Source organism: Schistocerca piceifrons, chromosome X, assembly GCF_021461385.2.
Source record: "Schistocerca piceifrons isolate TAMUIC-IGC-003096 chromosome X, iqSchPice1.1, whole genome shotgun sequence".
Lineage (NCBI taxonomy): Eukaryota > Metazoa > Arthropoda > Insecta > Orthoptera > Acrididae > Schistocerca > Schistocerca piceifrons.
In genome coordinates this window covers 770585079-770605713 of record NC_060149.1, presented here as the reverse complement: position 1 = coordinate 770605713, position 20635 = coordinate 770585079, and the positions used below count along the sequence as shown (strand labels likewise).

The following is a 20635-nucleotide window of genomic DNA, read 5'->3' as shown; positions in this document are numbered from 1 at the left end:
CTAGCTGCGCAGCATTTGTGCACTGCCGCCGTCAGTGTCAGCCAGTTTGCCGTGGCATACGGAGCTCCATCGCAGTCTTTAACACTGGTAGCATGCCGCGACAGCGTGGACGTGAACCGTATGTGCAGTTGGCAGACTTTGAGCGAGGGCGTATAGTGGGCATGCGGGAGGCCGGGTGGACGTACCGCCGAATTGCTCAACACGTGGGGCGTGAGGTCTCCACAGTACATCGATGTTGTCGCCAGTGGTCGGCGGAAGGTGCACGTGCCCGTCGACCTGGGACCGGACCGCAGCGACGCACGGATGCACGCCAAGACCGTAGGATCCTACGCAGTGCCGTAGGGGACCGCACCGCCACTTCCCAGCAAATTAGGGACACTGTTGCTCCTGGGGTATCGGCGAGGACCATTCGCAACCATCTCCATGAAGCTGGGCTACGGTCCCGCACACCGTTAGGCCGTCTTCCGCTCACGCCCCAACATCGTGCAGCCCGCCTCCAGTGGTGTCGCGACAGGCGTGAATGGAGGGACGAATGGAGACGTGTCGTCTTCAGCGATGAGAGTCGCTTCTGCCTTGGTGCCAATGATGGTCGTATGCGTGTTTGGCGCCGTGCAGGTGAGCGCCACAATCAGGACTGCATACGACCGAGGCACACAGGGCCAACACCCGGCATCATGGTGTGGAGAGCGATCTCCTACACTGGCCGTGCACCACTGGTGATCGTCGAGGGGACACTGAATAGTGCACGGTACATCCAAACCGTCATCGAACCCATCGTTCTACCATTCCTAGACCGGCAAGGGAACTTGCTGTTCCAACAGGACAATGCACGTCCGCATGTATCCCGTGCCACCCAACGTGCTCTAGAAGGTGTAAGTCAACTACCCTGGCCAGCAAGATCTCCGGATCTGTCCCCCATTGAGCATGTTTGGGACTGGATGAAGCGTCGTCTCACGCGGTCTGCACGTCCAGCACGAACGCTGGTCCAACTGAGGCGCCAGGTGGAAATGGCATGGCAAGCCGTTCCACAGGACTACATCCAGCATCTCTACGATCGTCTCCATGGGAGAATAGCAGCCTGCATTGCTGCGAAAGGTGGATATACACTGTACTAGTGCCGACATTGTGCATGCTCTGTTGCCTGTATCTATGTGCCTGTGGTTCTGTCAGTGTGGTCATGTGATGTATCTGACCCCAGGAATGTGTCAATAAAGTTTCCCCTTCCTGGGACAATGAATTCACGGTGTTCTTATTTCAATTTCCAGGAGTGTATTTGCTCAAGATACCATGTCAGAAGTTCGCTAAACTTGTTGGTTGTGAACTCTCTCTCTAATATGTTAAAGGTGATTTTTATCCCATTAGTATTAACTGCCAATGAAAATGGGCAGTTTTAATCTTAACATACCGGTTTAAATTGGTCTCTCCCCCAAAAAAGAAATGTTCAAATCTGTGTGGAAACTTATGGGACTTAAGTGCTAAGGTCATCAGTCCCTAAGCTTACACACTACTTAAGCTAAGTTATCCTAAGGACGAACACACACACACACACACACGCCCGAGGGAGGAATCGAACCTCCGCCGGGACCAGCAGCACGGTCCATGACTGCAGCGCCTGAGACCGCTCGGCTAATCCCGCGCTGCAAATCCCTTAAGGTGAATTCTGACAGTTCTTTTTATAAGATTACGTTATTTTTTTCCTTCATTGCCGAATCTGAACGCACGGGCCGTCTAAAATCAGCTTGTCGTCAACAGTACTTTGAATTGTGACGTTCCTTCCTTTTCTCCCAACGGGCGACGGACTCCGTATGCATCTTGAATCGCTGAGAGCTCCACTACAGAACTGGTAACGAATCCTACATAGTCAGAATACGTGGATGTCATTCCACATGAATGGGAAAACTCTTCCTTGACAAATATCACCAGCGTTTAGTTCCCGACGCTATATCGATGTAGATAACAGCCCTATCCAGAATCACTACTGTCGACTCGACGATAATATTGAAAAAGTATTTGAAAATATCAGAACTGGTAGATCATAAATGGTAATATTGATCTGATGGAGAACACAAACATGGTCACCGGAAGTATCACAGAGTGAAATCTTCATTTTTTTACGAAATACTCTTTACTAGTTAAAAAAGTAATAACACTTATTCGCAAGTTCTGTACCAAAGTGATACTTTGTGCTGAGTCTTCCAGGGTCACATTGTCATTCCTTATAATTTTTGTAATATATTGGAAGCGATGGGAAAAAATTAACATACACTGCTGGGAAAAAAAAAATAGTACACCTGGGAAGACGACGTCGATTTTGATTTGAAGAGAACATAAGCCGCCCATAATAAAATACCAACAGCCGTTATTTTGGTTTTATTTGTTAGGCAACCAGTTTTGGCAACACATTATGCCATCTTCAGGCATGCGTATATCGAGTAACCATCGTGTTGGAAAGCAATGCAGCACTGTCAAGAGGTATCGTGAAGTTTTTTTTTTTTTTTTCACAGGTATGTGTGCTCCTTGGACAGTGGACAGCAACTGTCCCACAGGCATGTGCGCTCCTTGGACAGTTGACAGCAGCTGTCCCACGGGCATGTGCGCTCCTTGGATAGTCGACAGCAACTGTCCCACGGGCATGTGCGCTCCTTGGATAGTCGACAGCAACTGCCCTACAGGCATTTTTTGAGGATATAGATACACTGATAATGGTTTCAGTGTCGTCCGACGACAGATAGAGTGGTGGCATAGCTACCAATTCCCCATCTGTGTTTACTCTTTAACGGGGAATGCTCACAGCCAGAAGGAACAATGTGGCGCAAGCGTGTGGAGCAAGCAGGCAGCAATGCCACGGAGATGCACTCGTGCTTCCTACACCCAAGTGAGCGGGTTTGAAAGGGGTCAAATTGTGACCTTCCGAGTGGCAGATAAGCCTTTCAGTGAATTGCCATACAAGTTGGAAGTGCTGCTGCGTCAGTTGTGCAACGATGCTGATATCAATGGTAACGTGAACATCCCCAAAACCGTAGACGAGGTTCTGGGGGTCCATGCAGCACAGACGCCAGCCAGGATTCGTCGTATTGTAAGGGAAGCAGTGGCAGGTGCACTACTGGACATTAAAATTGCTACACCACGAAGTTGACATGCTACAGACGCGAAATGTAACCGACAGGAAGAAGATTCTGTGATATGCAGATGATAAGCTTTTCAGAGATCCACACAAGGTTGGCGCCGGTGGCGACACCTACAATGAGCTGACATGAGGAAATTTTCCAACCGATTTCTCATATACAAACTGCAGTTGACCGGCGATCCTGGTGAAACGTTGTTGTGATGCCTCGTGTAAGGAGGAAAAGTGCGTACCATCACGTTTCCGACTTTGATAAAGGTCGGATTCTAGCCTATCGCGATTGCGGTTTATCGTATTACGACATTGCCTCGTATGACTAGCAGTCGAGATGACAGGCATCTTATCTGCATGGTTGTAACGGATCATGCAGCCACGTCTCGATCCCTCAGTCAACAGATGGGGACGTTTGCAAGTCAACAACCACATGCATGAACAGTTCGACGACGTTTGCAGCAGCATGGACTATCAGCTCGGAGACCACGGCTGCGGTTACCCTTGACGTTGCATCACAGACAGGAGTGCCTGCGATGGTGTACTCAACGACGAACCTGGGTGCGCGAATGGCAATACCCCATTTTTTCGGATGAATCCAGGTTCTGTTTAAAGCATCATGATGGTCGCATCCGTGTTTGGCGACATCGCTGTGAACGCACATTGGAAGCGTGTATTCGTCATCGCCATACTGGCGTATCACCCAGCGTGATGGTATGGGGTGCCATTGGTTACACGTCTCGGTCACCTCTTGTTCGCGGCACTTTGAACAGTGGACGTTACATTTCAGATGTGTTACGACCCGTGGCTCTACCCTTCATTCGATCCCTGCGAAACCCTACATTTCAGAAGGATAATGCACGACCGCATGTTGCAGATCCTGTACGGGCCTTTCTGGATACAGAAAATGTTCGACTGCTGCCCTGGCCAGCACATTCTCCAGATCTCTCACCAACTGAAAACGTCTGGTCAATGGTGGCCGAGAAACTGGCTCGTCACAATACGCCAGTCACTACTCTTGATGAACTGTACCAGTAGTGTGGATATACTGATAATGAATTATTGAAAAAGAGTCTTAATCGCATTTATTATTATTATACCGCCAACCGGTTTCAAACCGACCGGTTGGCGGTATAATAATTAAAAAATGCGGTTAAGACTGTTTTTGAATAATTGATTAATCATGCTAATCGCTGCTTCATCTCCACAACCATGTTGTCGAAAAATACTGATAATGGCTTCAGTGTCGTCCGCCGATAGATAGCGTAGTGGCAGAGCTACCAAAACGCCATTCCCCCTTTAAGGGGGATTGCTCGCAGCCAGAACGAACAATGTGGTGCAAACGTGTGGAGCAAGCAGGCAGCCATGACACGGAGATGTACTCGTGCTTCCTACACCCAAGTGAGCGGGTTTGAAAGGGTCAAGTTGTGACCTTCCGAGTGGCAGGATAAGCCTTTCAGTGAGTTGCCACGCAAGTTGGAAATGCTGCTGCGTCAGTTGTGCAAAGATGCTGATATCAGTGGTAACGTGAACATCCACATAACCGTAGACGAGGTTCTGGGGGTCCATGCAGCACAGACGCCCGCCAGGATCGTCGTATTGTAAGGGCAGCAGTGGCAGATAGCACAGCAACCGCAACACAGATAAGAGGAATTGAGAGCCCAGACGTGTCAACACGAATAATTGCGAACCCATTATTAGCAGTGGGACTGCGGGCAGGGACGCATCCAGCCGGTCTTCGACTCACGCCATAGCATCGACGTACACGCTCGACTATTACCACCAGAGGATCATTTGAAAGATAGAACGGCACGCTGTGGTCTTCAACGATGAAAGTAGATCTGCCTGCACTCAAGTGACGGTCGTTTGCAAGTACAAGGCAACCATGGTGAGCGCTGTCTCTAGGGTGCATACGCCCAACACACACTGGCCCCATCCCAGCACTCATGCTCTGGAGTGTGATAAGCTAAAGTTCTCATTAAGCTCTGGAGTTTCTAGAGAGGACGCTAAGCAGACCTCAGTATGTGGAGAATGTTGTTACACCCATTCTTTTACCGTTCTTGCAGCAGTAAGGTGATGTGTTGTTCCAACAGGATAACGCTCGGCCACACACTCCCTGTGAAACTCAATGTGCTCTGCAAGACGTGTAGCAACTTCACAGGCCAGCACGATCTCTGGACTTGTCTTCAATCGAGCACGCGTGGGATATAATGGGACGAGAAGTGACTCGTGCGACACATCAACCAATAACTCTTACAAAACTACGTCAATAGGACGAGCATGCGTGGAATAACTTATCCCAGGACAATATTCGCCATCTGTACGATCGATTGGATGACAGAGTCAGCGCTTGCGGCTCCACCTGTGGAGGCTATACCACGTACTAACATGGCTGTTTCAGCATGGGTCGATATCTGCTACCTCAGAACCGCTTGAACTATTGGTCTGTAAATGTAATCTACATCTACATCTACATCCATACTCCACAAGCCACCTGACGGTGTGTGGCGGAGGGTACTTTGAGTACCTCTATCGGTTCTCCCTTCTATTCCAGTCTCGTATTGTTCGTGGAAAGAAAGATTGTCGGTATACCTCTGTGAGGGCTCTAATCCCCCTGATTTTATCCTCATGGTCTCTTCGCGAGATATACGTAGGAGGGAGCAATATACTGCTTGACTCCTCGGTGAAGGTATGTTCTCGAAACTTCAGCAAAAGCCCGTACCGAGCCACTGAGCATCTCTCCTGCAGAGTCTTCCACTGGAGTTTATCTATCATCTCCGTAACGCTTTCGCGATTAATAATGATCCTGTAACGAAGCGCGCTGTTCTCCGTTGGATATTCTCTATCTCTTCTATCACTCCTATCTGGTACGGGTCCCACACTGGTGAACATTTCCTTAGGATTCTTCCAATGAATCTCAGTCTGGCATCTGCTTTACCGACGATCAACTTTATATGATCATTCCGTTTTAAATCACTCCTAATGCCTACTCCCAGATAATTTATTGAATTAACTGCTTCCAGTTGCTGACCTGCTCTATTGTAGCTAAATGGTAAAGGATCTTTGTTTCTGTGTATTCGCAGCACATTACACTTGTCCACATTGAGATTCAATTGCCATTCCCTGCACCATGCGTCAATTCGTTGCAGATCCTCCTGCATTTCAGTACAATTTTCCATTGTTACAACCTCTCGATATACCACAGCATCCTCCGCAAAATGCCTCAGTGAACTTCCGATGTTATCCACAAGGTCATTTATGTATATTTTGAATAGCAACGGTCCTACGACACTCCCCTGCGGCACACCTGAAATCACTCTTACTTCGGAAGACTTCTCTCCATTGAGAATGACATACTGGTTTCTGTTATCTAGGAACTCTTCAATCCAATCACACAATTGGTCTGATAGTCCATATGCTCTTACTTTGTTCATTAAGCTACTGTGGGGAACTGTATCGAACGCCTTGCGGAAGTCAAGAAACACGGCATCTACCTGGGAACCCGTGTATATGGCCCTCTGAGTCTCGCGGACGAATAGTGCGAGCTGGGTTTCACACGATCGTCTTTTTCTAAACCCATGCTGATTCCTACAGAGTAGATTTCTAGTCTCCAGAAAAGTCATAATACGTGTTCCAAAATTCTAAAACTGATCGACGTTAGAGATATAAGTCTATAATTCTGCACATCTGTTCGACGTCCCCTCTCGAAAACGGGGATGACCTGTGCCCTTTTCCAATCCTTTGGAACGCTACGCTCTTCTAGAGACCTACGTTATACCGCTGCAAGAAGGGGAGCAAATTCCTTCCCGTACTCTGTGTAAAATCGAACTGGTATCCCATCAGGTCCATCGGTCTTTCCTCTTTTGAGTGATTTTAATTGTTTCTCTATCCCTCTGTCGTCTATTTCGATATCTACCATTGTGTCATCTGTGCGACAGTCTAGAGAGGGAACTACAGTGCAGTCTTCCTCTGTGAAACAGCTTTGGAAAAAGACATTTAGTATTTCGGCCTTTAATCTGTCATCCTCTGTTTCAGTACCATTTTGGTCACAGAGTGTCTGGACATTTTGTTTTGATTCACCTACCGCTTTGACATAAGACCAAAATTTCTTAGGATTTTCTGCCAAGTCAGTACATAGAACTTTACTTTCGAATTCACTGAACGCCTCTCGCATAGCCTTCCTCACACTACGTTTCGCTTCGCGTAATTTTTGTTTGTCTGCAAGGCTTTGACCATGTTTATGTTTGCTGTGAAATTCCCTTTGCTTCCGCAGCAGTTTTATAACTCGGTTTTTGTACCACGGTGGCTCTTTTCCATCTCTTACGATCTTGCTTGGCACATAGCGTGAAGCATTCTCCTGCTACTGCGCATCTGAACCTCTGTCGTTATTAATGCACCAGTGAGTAGAGGGGTCGATGCAGCTAGTCAGTCGCGGTGACCTCGTGATATTCAAATTCAGTAATCTATACAAACCAATAGTTTTGAGAACGGCGTCTACAAGTGGGCAGCTGCTTTCCGCTTGAGGAACCGCCGCCGTTGTTACCCGTTAGTCACGACGCAATAAATATCCACCGGGGATTGAAGACGCAGCACGAGTCGCTTCCTCCGTGATGTTAGAGCGTTGCGTATGGCGACATCCTCACGACTTGAGCTGCGCAAGTGCACGATCCAACCTGTTCCTCTCGACCTACTTCCTTCCCAGTAGAAACTGAAAGTGCGTTTCGGGATGCGCAGTCATCGCAATGTCATTAAAGGCGCAGTCGTCTTTTTTGAGCACGCTACTATCTGCACTACACGCAATGAATTCAACATACTTTTAGTAGCTCAGTGAGACTGTTAATAGTCAGTGAAGCTTATTATAGAGAGACAGTACACTGAGAGGGATTCTCAGTTTTTAAACACAAAGAAATGTACAGTAGTTATTAGTTGAGAGTGTTGTACCTTGAAACACTTTTCAGATATTCGCCTCCAGTCAGCTCTGTAATAAAAGTTTAATACAATTTTAGATTCCATTTTTAAATGGTTGAATTCAGTTTATGGGTGCTGCATCTTTTTCTGAAATTACAAAAATTACACCTGAAAAGTAAGGTTTTTGCAAATACGAAGAAACGGTTCCAAGGTACAAACATTGTCACGTACCTAGAAACAAATATTCCGCTCAATTAGACGTGTAACACTGAGAAAACCTTGTCAAAACTATATTCAATGGTATCTCTGTTATGTTATTGATCTACTATACATCACCAATCGGTAAGTGAAATCAAATAAAGAAGAATTATTATTGAAATTAGTTAGAAGTTAAAAACATTTTGAAATAAAAGCTATTGGCTAAGAAAAAATTATATTTACATGAAAGGGAAAACTGTTAAGAAATTAAATAAAAGCAGTTCACATCAAACATCACGTGTTGTGTGGCAGGAGACCTTCCGTTTCAAGATACAAGATGGCGCACGACAGAGGAAGTAGGGTTTAACCGTCCACACGTTATGTACCAAGTTGTAAAAATATATAGAATTTTACTCACCATAAAACGTTTTAACTGAAGAATTAACACTGTTCTCCACATAGCTTTAATGTATTATACAGCACTTAAGTATGTAAAAATCGTAATATTTCCAAACGCTGGACAAAACACTTGTCTCTCAACAATAAAAACAGTAGAAAATGGTGCAAACTGCTTAATAGCGGTCTCTAGTAAGCGTTTCTTCATATGATTTTAAAGTCGCTCACTAGAATATAAGGCCAAACAAGAACCATCATGTTGTACCAGGTACACTATCGTACATGCACAAAACTCACCGCTACAGGATAGTTGCTGCCCTTACCACAACAAAACTAAGAACAGTGCACATAACTACTTCAAACGCGAGATGACTTTCATTTAAACCTGATATGAAAAAGGAAGAGGTTGTATTAGTAGGTACTTTTTTTTGATGAACGGGGGGGTCTTCTTTTCTCTCTTTCCCATTTCACTTATCTTGTGCTGTAGAAATGTGAACTATTCTGACGTTACTTTAAAGTTTGGAAAAATAACAAACAGAAGAATATAAAAATTCGCTTTGTGGTTTGTGCGTGGTATCTGCGAAAGCAGAATGGGTCCTTAACATCGATTAGACGTCTAGCTCTCACTTATGAGGCTCTTTGACAGGGAAGGATCACCAAGCCCTGGAGTAGTGGAAACGAGTTTCACAAGTATGTTTCGTTGTAATGATTTTGAGTGGCTGCAACGCATCTACGGAGGAGTTAGCTAGCGAAACGTTTGGGACACAAAGAGTAGAACTAGTTGGTGATATTGAACGTTACAGGTTTACTTGACCCACGGAAGAGCGGTACTGAGATGCCTCTGCCAAACAAATTGTTAATTATAGAGTAATCTCGTAGATGTAGATGGATCCGCTATAGCGTACTTATAAAGTTAAGTGAAACGGTATTAAATGAGGAATCTAGCCATATACTACACCCCCCTACGTATCATGAACGCAAAATTTGTCCAACTTACGGCACACAGAGGCATTTAAACAATCTTTCTTCTCGTGCTCCATATGCCTACGGAATTGTACCATGGGAAGTACTCTCTGCCATGCACTTCGCAATGGTTTGCAGAGTATGTAGGTAGACGCAGACGAGCGTCCCGACCTTGAGTGCTGCAAGTTAGTCGAGAATCCTTATCGAGTGAGAACAACTGCAAAGAAGCTCAAATATGATCTGCACGATTCCTAGCATAATTTAATTTTGTCGGTGACAGTGCATTACACAGATGGTCAGAGGATACTAAATGAAGCGATATATTGTGAATAGTTCTTTCCGACCTGCATTAGAAAATACAACGTGAGAACTAACGCCTGATCTGGTCCTAGCTAACCTGCAACGTTTTAAGGTGTATGAATTTATACTATTTGCAGTGTCTGTGCTTACTACGCAGACATAGGGGATCCAGTATCAGAATTTCAGAGATCTTTGGAAGACTTAAGATCAAATAAGGTAGAAGGGATGGATAACACTCCATCAGAATTTCTAAAACCATGGGAGGAAGTGGTAACAAAACTACTATTCACGTTGGTGCGTAGAATGTATGAGTCTGGCAAAATACCATCTGATTTTCTGGAAATAATCATCCACACAATTCTGAAGACTGCAAGAGCTGAGAAGTTATCGCACAATCAATCAGCTTGACAGCTCATGCATCCAAGTTGCTTACAAGAATAATATACAGAACAATGGAAAAGAAAATTGAGGATGTGTTAGATGACGATCAGCTTCGCTTGGGAAAAGGTAAAGGCCTCAGAGGGGCAGTTCTGACGTTACGGTTGATAATGGAAGCAAGACTAAAGAAAAATGAAGACACATTCATAGGATTTGTCGACCTGGAAAAAGCGTTCGACAATATGAAACGGTGCAATATAATCGAAATTCTGAGAAAAATAGGGGTAAGCTATAGGGAGAGACGGTTAATACGTAACACGTAAAAGAGCCAAGAGGGAATAATAAGAGTGGACGAACAAGAACGAAGGCTCGGATTAAAAAGTGTGTAAGATAAGGATGTAGTCTTTCGCTCCTACTGTTCAATCTGAACATAGAAGAAGCAATTATGAGATTAAAACAAAGATCGAGGAGTAGAATTAAAATTCAAGGGGGAAGGACATTAATTATACGATTCGCTGATGACATTGCTACCCTGAGTGAAAGTGAAGAAGAATTACATGATCTGATGAATGGAATGAACAGTCTGAGTGTAGAATATTTGTTGAGAGTAAATCAAAGAAAGAGGAAGGTAATAAGAAGTAGCAGAAATGAGAACAGCGAGAAACGTAACATCAGGATTGATGGTCACGAAGTTAATGAAATTAACTAATTCTGCTACCTAGACAGCAAAATAACGAATGGCGGGTGGAGCAAGGAGGACTTCAAAAGCAGACTAGAACTGGCAAAAAGGGCATTCCTGGCCATGAGAAGTCTACTAGTATCAAACATATGCCTTAATTTGAGGAAGAAACTACTGAGAGTTTATGTTTCGAGCACATCATCGTATGGTAGTGCAACATAGACTGTGGAGAAACCGGAACAGAAGAGAATCGAAACATTTGAGATGTGGCCCTACAGACGAATGTTGAAAATTAGGTGGACAGATAAGGTAAGGAATGAGGAGGTTCTGCGCAGAATCGGAGAGGGAAGGAATATGTGGAAAACACTGATAAGGAGAAGGGAGAGGATGGTAGGACCTCTGTTAAGACATCAGGAAACGACTTCCATGGTACTAGAGGGAGCTGTAGAGGGCAAAAAATGTACAGGAAATTAGAGAGTGGAATTTATCGAGCAAATAATTGAGGACGTAGGTTGCAAGTGCTACTCTGAGATGAAGAGGTTGGCATAGGAGAGAAATTCGTGGAGGTTCGCATCAAACCAATCACAAGATTGATGACTCGAAAAATAATGTAGTGTCCCGCAGACATCTGTACGCACGCATGCCTGTCTGAAGGACATTGCGTAGCAGACCGTTAAACACGGACACTGCAAATAGTATTCACATGCCGGCAAAGGCCGCGACAATAACAAGTAAGTCTCTTCGTGTGCGGGAATGGCAGCGATCTTGCGAGTGCAGGACGTGGACACAAGGTGACATATGGAGGTTTCGATCGGCCGTAGAAGCCTTGCTGGATACGGCAGGTGGTTAAGGTCCGGTACAAATTTTCAGATGTCGCCAATAAATTTCACAGCTAGAGTCTCATTGTATTCGCTATTGCGAATACATTTCTTTTGGATGAATGTGGATGCGTCTTTACGTGATCCGCGCCCTAACAACGACTGCTCGGAACCGTTTTGTTGAAATTATAAGTCATCACCTTGCGCCGTGTCGTACTTCGGCTACCGGATGGTAGTCCTGCAATGCTTTCAAGATGAGATGTTAGGGAGGGAGGCCAGACTGTTAAACGTATTAATTCATCGTAATACACTACTGGCTATTAAAATTGCTACACCACGAAGATGACGTGCTACAGACGCGAAATTTAACCGACAGCAAGAAGATACTGTGATATGCAAATGATTAGCTTTTCAGAGCATTCACTTAAGGTTGGCGCCGGTGGCGACACCTACAACGTGCTTACATGAGGAAAGTTTCCAACCGATTTCTCATACACAAACAGCAGTTGACCGGCGTTGCCTCGTGAAACGTTGTTGTCATGCCTCGTGTAAGGAGCAGAAATGCGTACCCTCACGTTTCCGACTTTGATGAAGGTCGGATTGTAGCTTATCGCGATTGCGGTTTATCGTATCGCGACATTGGTGCTCGCGTTGGTCGAGATCCAATAACTGTTAGCAGAATATGGAATCGGTGGGTTCAGGAGGGTAATACGGAACACCGCGCTGCATCCCAACGGCCTCGTCTAGCAGTCGAGATGACAGACATCTTTTCCGCAAGGCTGTAACGGATCGAGCAGCCATGTCTCGATCCCTGAGTCAACAGATGGGTGGGGACGTTTGCAAGACAACACCCATCTGCACGAACAGTTCGACGACGTTTGCAGCAGCATCGACTATCAGCTCGGAGACCATGGCTGCGGTTACCCTTGACGCTGCATCACAGACAGGAGCACCTGCGATGGTGTACTCAACGACGAACCTCGGTGCACGAATAGTAAAACGTCATTTTTTCGGATGAATCCAGGGTCTGTTTACAGCATCGTGATGGTCGCATTAGTGTTTGGCGAGATGGCGGTTAACGCACATTCAAAGCGTGGGGTGCCATTGGTTACGCGTCTCGGTCACCTCTTGTTCGCGTTGACGGCACTTCGAACAGTGGACGTTACATTTAAGATGTGTTACGACCCGTGGCTCTTCCCTTCATTCGATCCCTGCGAAACCTTACATTTCAGCAGGATAATGCACGATCGCATGTTGCAGGTCCTGTACGGGGCTTTCTGGATACAGAAAATATTCGACTGCTGCCCTGGCCAGCACATTCTCTAGATCTTTCACCAATTGAAAACGTGTGGTCAATGGTGGCCGAGCAACTGGCTCGTCACATACGCCAGTCACTACCCTTGATGAACTGTGGCATAGTGTTGAAGCTGCATGGGCAGCTGTACCTGTACACGCTATCCAAGCTCTGTTTGACTCAATGCCCAGACGTATCATGGCTGTTATTACGGCCAGAGGTGGTTGTTTTGAATACTGATTTCTCAGGATCTGTGCACGCAAATTGCGTGAAAATGTTCAAATGGTTCAAATGGCTCTGACAGTGAGCACTATGGGACTTAACATCTATGGTCATCAGTCCCCTAGAACTCAGAACTACTCACACCTAACTAACCTATGGACATCACACAACACCCAGTCCCTGACCCCGCCGGGAATCGAACCCGGTAACCCGGGCGTGGGAAGCGAGAACGCTACCGCACGACCACGAGCTGCGGACGTGAAAATGTAATCACATGTCAGTTGTAGTATAATATATTTGTCCAATGAATGCCCGTTTATCATCTGCATTTCTTCTTGGTGTAGCAGTTTTAATGGCCAGTAGTGTATAATACCAGATTTCGATCAACAAACATAACAGGGAAGAAACAATACTCTACCTACACGGAGAATTGATTCTCTGTCATCATTAACGATGGTGTAACGCGTCTCTTATATACATGATGTAGATATAAGCTGTTAAGTTTCGGACGTCCTATGCAATGTAAAGTCATTTATTTATGTGTCTCTTGGTGAGTAATGGAACCTACGTAAAGACTTCTGGCCGTGATTGGCTCTGAGCAGTGTGGGACTCAACGTCTGGGGTCATTATCGAATGACTTTGATTATTGTTTTTATTCAGGTAACTGGATTAAATGTATTTCTTTTCAAGTTTCAATTCCTTTGTCACATTATTTTAATCGCCGTGTAACTGTTACTGTTGCTCTCATCTTTTTTCCTATCTTTCTTTATCCACCTGTATTGTTTACGGAAGTGATTTTAATTACTTCCATCCATTAGCTCCGATTCAGTTACTTCCGTTTCTGCATCTATAATTTCAAATGGTTCAAATGGCTCTGAGCACTATGGGACTTATCGGAGGTCATCAGTCCCCTAGAACTTAGAACTACTTAAACCTAACTAACCTAAAGACATCACACACATCCATGCCCGAGGCAGGATTCGAACCTGCGACCGTAGCGGTCTTGCGGTTCCAGACTGCAGCGCCTAGAACCGCACGGCGGCCGTGATTGTTTTGAGAATTAAAACGTAGTGACCTCAGTCCCGTCACGCAGGTTACTATTGAACGTCCCTTCTCTTAGAATAATATGATGACCTTTTACAAAAGGGCGAGTATTTATTGGGATTGTGTAGATGAATGGTGAGAGTCTGTTATTTGTATGGAATGATGCTGATTATGGATTTAAAGAGAAGACAAAATGGTTCAAATGGCTCTGAGCACTATGGGACTTAATATCTATGATCATCAGTCCCCTAGAACTTAGAACTACTTAAACCTAACTAACCTAAGGACAGCACACAACACCCAGCCATCACGAGGCAGGGAAAATCCCTGATCCCGCCGGGAATCGAACCCGGGCGTGGGAAGCGAGAACGCTACCGCACGACCACGAGATGCGGGCAAGAGAAGAAACACCTGTGGTCTTCAGTCTCGTATTCACCCTGGAAGACAGAATCTGTGTACCCCACGTGTCTGCGTCTAGAGTAAATCCCTTGAGCGTGTGTGAGAACGTTTTCTAAATCTTTGCACAGTGCGTATCTGACGCGGGGTGTGGAAACCAGCCCGGCATTTACCTACTTGGATGTGGGAAACCGCCTCAGTACCACGTCCAGGCAAGGCGGCTTAACAGCCCCCGTCGCTAATCCGCGAGGCAGATTCGATTCGGGTCAGAGTCGGCTCCCCGTATCCCGAAAGAGGCGCGTTAACGTGCTCAACTAACCAGACGGGTTTTTGTATGGAATGGAACGTAGGGAGGTGGTAGAAACTGGTGCCGGCACATACCCTAATCCTATCGAATCAGCGGTATTAACGTCTCCTTCCCGATCTCGATATCAACAGTGTGACTGCTCTCACCACGTAAGAGTCCGCCCCCGCTAGCTGAGTGGGCAGCGCGACAGAATATCAATCCTAAGGGCTCGGTTTCGATTCCCGGCTGGGTAAATTTCACGAAACTGTTTTGGCTGCCCTATAGTCCATCTTTTGCTGAATAACAGTGGCTTGAAGCCAGTTTATTACCTAAAATTAACTCCGCCCCTGGTAGTTGAGTGGTCAGCGTGACGGAATGTCATACCTAACGGCCCAGGTTCGATTCCCGGCTGGATCGGAGATTTTCTCCTCTCAGGGACTGGGTGTTGTGTTGTCCTTATCATCATCATTTCATCCCCATCGACGCGCAAGTCGCTGAAGTGGCGTCAAATCGAAAGACTTGCACCCGGCGACGGTCTACCCTACGGGAGGCCCTAGTCACACACGACCACATAAGAAACTCCGGAGAGGTTTGCAGTTCAAGCCAGCACAGTAGCGCACAGTTCAGTGATCAGAAGTTGAGCGCCATCAGGTCTAATTTGTATGATGACCGAGTATCGGCTACGAAGATTTCTTCCACTCCGAGTATTCAAACTAGCTAGGTCTCTTTGGTTCTGTTCAAGCAGTTTTTACGTGCTAGACAACAAAACATCACGTTTCTTATTCGTCGGTGCAGAGACTACTCTTGTTATAAAAGACACAATCGTAATTTGAGAATACCAAGAGTCAGTGTCAAGTTAACTACCAGATTCTTTTAATGATTAACAAACCAAATAATTGCCGGCTCACAATGGCTCCTGAATGTTAAGGCAGTAATGGATGGCTACATTTGTTTTACAAAATTTATCAACATAATGTCTATATTTTGTAGTTACAGTTAACCTGCAACTCATATATTACTACCTCACCGTCAGACCACTTGAGACTACGACCTGCCCGCTTGCCTCAATGTTGGAGCCATGATTTCGTGTAACGGCCACTTATTATTTCCGCTCGTAAAGTATGACGAGGAAATAAACGTCTGAAGTCACTTGTCTTTGTTAATTTACATCTAATATCATTGCACAGAAGCTGTAACAGCAGAAGTTTTGCATAGTTATAGGAATGAGGTGGTATAAAATAGCAATGTAATGATTTGTCGTTAGTTTTGGATTGTCTAAACATTACGTCCTTTCAAAATTGTAAACCCTTTAAAGGTAAGTGCAACAGTATTTCATCGTAATTCCGTAGGGATGAGAAAGTAACTTTTTTAGCGATGTACATTTTTATAATCGACTTTGTATTAAAATCCGAATACATGTATCTAATTCTGACTAATACCTGTTCCGATGAAAAAACCAGATAAATTTCAGTTTGGGGAAGTAGCAACGTTACTTTTACGTTCTGCATTCGAGACTATGAAAGTTACAAAATCCAGACGCAGGACAACTGAAGGATAACAGGTGGACATTGTCTTCAGTTGACTCTGTCCTGGTTGTTGCTTTACTGAAAAACCTCTATACGTTATGGACAGTGTTTAAATATGATGCTTTTTTTAAATAGAGCCATCAGTTTTAAAGAGTATTGTAATTACAGTGTAATCAAGTGTCGAAATTTTCTTTACATTCATTCAGCACGTCTTGACAATTAAATCTAGCTAGTTCAAACTTTGTGTTGAAATTTCAGTGCCGACGTATCATCTTCAAAACTCGATAAATGATGCAAATACAATTGAGTTCAGGATCGCAGATACCGACAGTTGCGCAATTCAAACAAATGCTTATTATACTATCGATGTGCGTACGTGCGATACATATCGTCTGTCCTAATGTTTCTCATCTGTTACAGTTACAGTTAACTCCAGTGAAGGTTAGAGTGATAATAGCAATCAGCTAGAGATTGTTATTTAGACGATAACGATGCGAATTTTGTGTGGTGATCAAGGAACAATGTGTTTTGTAAGGTTACGTTGGCTTGGGAAGACACATGATCGTTATCAGCCGAGAGCAAGGCGTGAGTCGTAATCCACATGAGCGTGTAAACCAAACAATTGTCTGGAAATCATCTCACACTGATTAAATTATATGGTAAACTAGAAAACTATTCTGGCAAGAAATTTAAGAAAACGAGCGACATGTATTTTTAAGCAGTTATAATTTCGTAACATAAAGTAAGCAGTTCTCGTGCATGTAACTGTACTGAAGTTTCTATGAGTTTCAAACTATTTTGTCAGCTATGTTCATTTACATTTGGCGCAATGAGTTTTCTGGCTAAATGGTTGCACTTGATTCTACAATGTTCATCTCCACAGATGTTTCTTCTACAGCGGAGGCACTATTGGCTTTCAAGTATCGACACGCCCCATATTAACGAGAACCTCGCTGCAACGCGAACAGTTCAAGTTGTTTAATATACAGTAGATATGATTGTGTTAAAGCACATGATAGCTGGGCCATTCTGAACACAAATTACGGAGGGACCTATGACGCTGTAAACCACATTTCGACCGGCCATAGTTGTTTGTACTCTTCAAAAACAGACTCTTTAGGTAGTGCAACCGAACATTGCTAATTATCTCTAATAATCTGTCCTCGGTATATCGTGTTTTCAGATTTACGTCGTAAGAACATCGCTAAACAAGTACAAGATGGATTGGTGATCATACAGTTCTTTTCATTACAAGTAACATTTGAGACAGTGTGTGGCACTGAGCCGGCCGGTGTGGCCGTGCGGTTAAAGGCGCTTCAGTCTGGAACCGCGTGACCGCTACGGTCGCAGGTTCGAATCCTGCCTCGGGCATGGATGTGTGTGATGTCCTTAGGTTAGTTAGGTTTAATTAGTTCTAAGTTCTAGGCGACTGATGACCTCAGACGTTAAGTCGCATAGTGCTCAGAGCCATTTGAACCACTTTTTTGTGGCACTGAGTTATGGTTCTCGACGGCAACACCGCGAAATTCTCCATCATTCTCGAGTCGCAGAAGAGATGGCCCGTGAGGAAGTTCAAAATATGTCTTCCGTAACCAGAACTGGCTGCACATGTAGAATAGGCAGCTGCTTGCCGTACGTCGCCGTCATCGTCGTAATCGCTGCCTAGGCAATTCATTATATCACGAGTAGTATGACTAGTAGCCGAAGTAGCGGCGAGCCTCTGTGTTAGCATACATGCGTTACCTTGTGGTTACTGCAAAACGAACATATGACGGAATGATCTCAAAGGATCGATTCAATGACATCCCATCCACGAGAATATGGAACTTAATGACACCTACAACCCCTGCACCTCGACAGGGTTAGCTTATCTTTACTATTTACATCTCAGAGTGATATGTGGTAATATTGTGTTAGTCCACATTGTGATAAATTAGTAGAGCGCGAAAGGGACGCATCAGACCATCAGCCGCGCGGGATTAGCCGAGCGGTCGCCGGCACGGTAGCTCAGCATGTTCGGTCAGAGAGCTGATTGACCTCTGTAATAAGAAAACTGAGTGGAAGGATCACAAACGAACTTGACCGGATGTCATGTGACGTCCGTAACGACCAAACGCAACGTACAAATTGAAAAAAAAAAGCGTGTTCGGTCAGAGGGCTGCGTGCTCTCTGTAATAAAAAAACTGAGTGAAGCAACTTGTGACGTCCACCCCGACCAAACGCAACGAACTACATCGAACAAAATGAAAAAAAAAAAAGAAACTTGTCTAAGGCGCTCAGTCATGGACTGTGCGGCTGGTCCCGGCGGAGGTTCGCGTCCTCCCTCGGGCATGTGTGTGTGTGTTTGCCCTTAGGATAATTTAGGTTAAGTAGTGTGTAAGCTTAGGGACTGATGACCTTAGTTTGGAACCGCGAGACCGCTACGGTCGCAGGTTCGAATCCTGCATCGAGCATGGATGTGTGTGATGTCCTTAGGTTAGTTAGGTTTAAGTAGTTCTAAGTTCTAGGGGACTGATGACCACAGCAGTTGAGTCCCATAGTGCTCAGAGCCATTTCTGATGACCTTAGCAGTTAAGTCCCATAAGATTTCACACACATTTGAACTTTTTTTTTCAGATTATCATCTGGACCCACGGCGGACGGAGAAATTACAGCTGCGTGTCGTCAGCGAGAATGATTCAACGAGACACCTGAGACCGCTTAAGAAAATTGGTCTGGATTTGTGTCCCATTTCCTGCAAACAACATAACTTTAAATGAATCATGACGTTCATTAACGTCATTTCGTGACACTTCGCGCAGTTTATTCCGAGCAGCAGTTTCATTTTTAAAGTAGGTTTGAGTTATAATGCGCTGAAAATAAGAGTCAACAAAGCTTACGTACACGTGGAATACAGTTTGTCTGTGTGTGTGTGTGTGTGTGTGTCTATATTTACTGGACGTTTCGTTACAAATTGTGGTAAGCGGTATGCCGGCCGGAGTGGCCATGCGGTTCTAGGCGCTACAGTCTGGAACCGAGCGCCCGCTACGGTAGCAGGTTCGAATCCTGCCTCGGGCATGGATGTGTGTGATGTCCTTAGGCTAGTTAGGTTTAATTAGTTCTAAGTTCTAGGCGACTGATGACCTCAGAAGTTAAGTCGCATTGTGCTCAGAGCCATTTGTGGTAAGCGGTAAATATTAAGCGAGATACGAATATCGACTAATAGTTAAGGACAGGGTGTGGAAATTGTGGAGATTTTGTATACTCAGTAAACATGTTTTCACATAGTAACGACCGAGCGAGGTGGCGCAGTGGTTAGACACTGGACTCGCATTCGGGAGGACGACGGTTCAATCCCGTGTCCGGCCATCCTGATTTAGGTTTTCCGTGATTTCCCTAAATCGCTCCAGGCAAATGCCGGGATGGTTCCTTTCAAAGGGGACGGCCGACTTCCTTCCCCGTCCTTCCCTAATCCGATTAGACCGATGACCTTGCTGTCTGGTCTCCTTCCCCAAAAACAACCAACCAATCACATAGTAACGAGCTCATGAGATTCATCAAGCCAGTATTTAAATTTTGAGACGCCGTATTTTTAACACGTATCAAAAACCGATCATCACTACATACACGTATCAAGAAAAAAAGCGAAAGGTATTAAATTAGATTCCAGCAAAAGAATGGCTGAAAGGAAAGTTGGGACCACGACAAGGCCCCAAAATTTATCATAAAGTGAGCAAAATTGTCTCCGCTGAGCAGTGTCGACACGAGAGCAGAAGGTTTGGGTCACCTGGATGGTGGCGGCGGTGGCGGCTGCGACGACCAGGAGTAGGAGCGCGGGCCGCATGCTGCAGCTGAGTGTCGGCGGCGCGCGCCGCTCGCCGGTTAAATCAACTCGGCCCCACTTTCTCCACTCCGCCGCTGCCTCCAGCTTTGCTCCTGCGGCCTACATGACGAAACGCGCCCCTGGCTGCAGCCTTCCGGGAGCTGTGGAGCTGCTGAGTGCCTCTAGCAGGCCACTGGTCACTTAGGGTGGACAACGCCTCCTGCCCAGTCGCCACGCACTTGGATATTACATCTCTGGTCATCAATGTCCAAAACCAAGAAGGACTACAAAAATGAAATTTTAATTATTG

At 45.3% G+C, this 20635-nt stretch overlaps 1 protein-coding gene across 1 annotated transcript in view; it reads right to left on the bottom strand.

Annotated features, from left to right (window-relative positions):
• LOC124721936 overlaps positions 1-20346 on the bottom strand; it is a 62994-nt gene extending 42648 nt beyond the window's left edge. The window contains exon 1 of the mRNA XM_047247094.1: positions 20290-20346. Coding sequence (XP_047103050.1) covers positions 20290-20346 — 57 coding nt within the window. The remainder of the gene's footprint in view (positions 1-20289) is intronic.
• Positions 20347-20635: the final 289 nt, after the last annotated feature.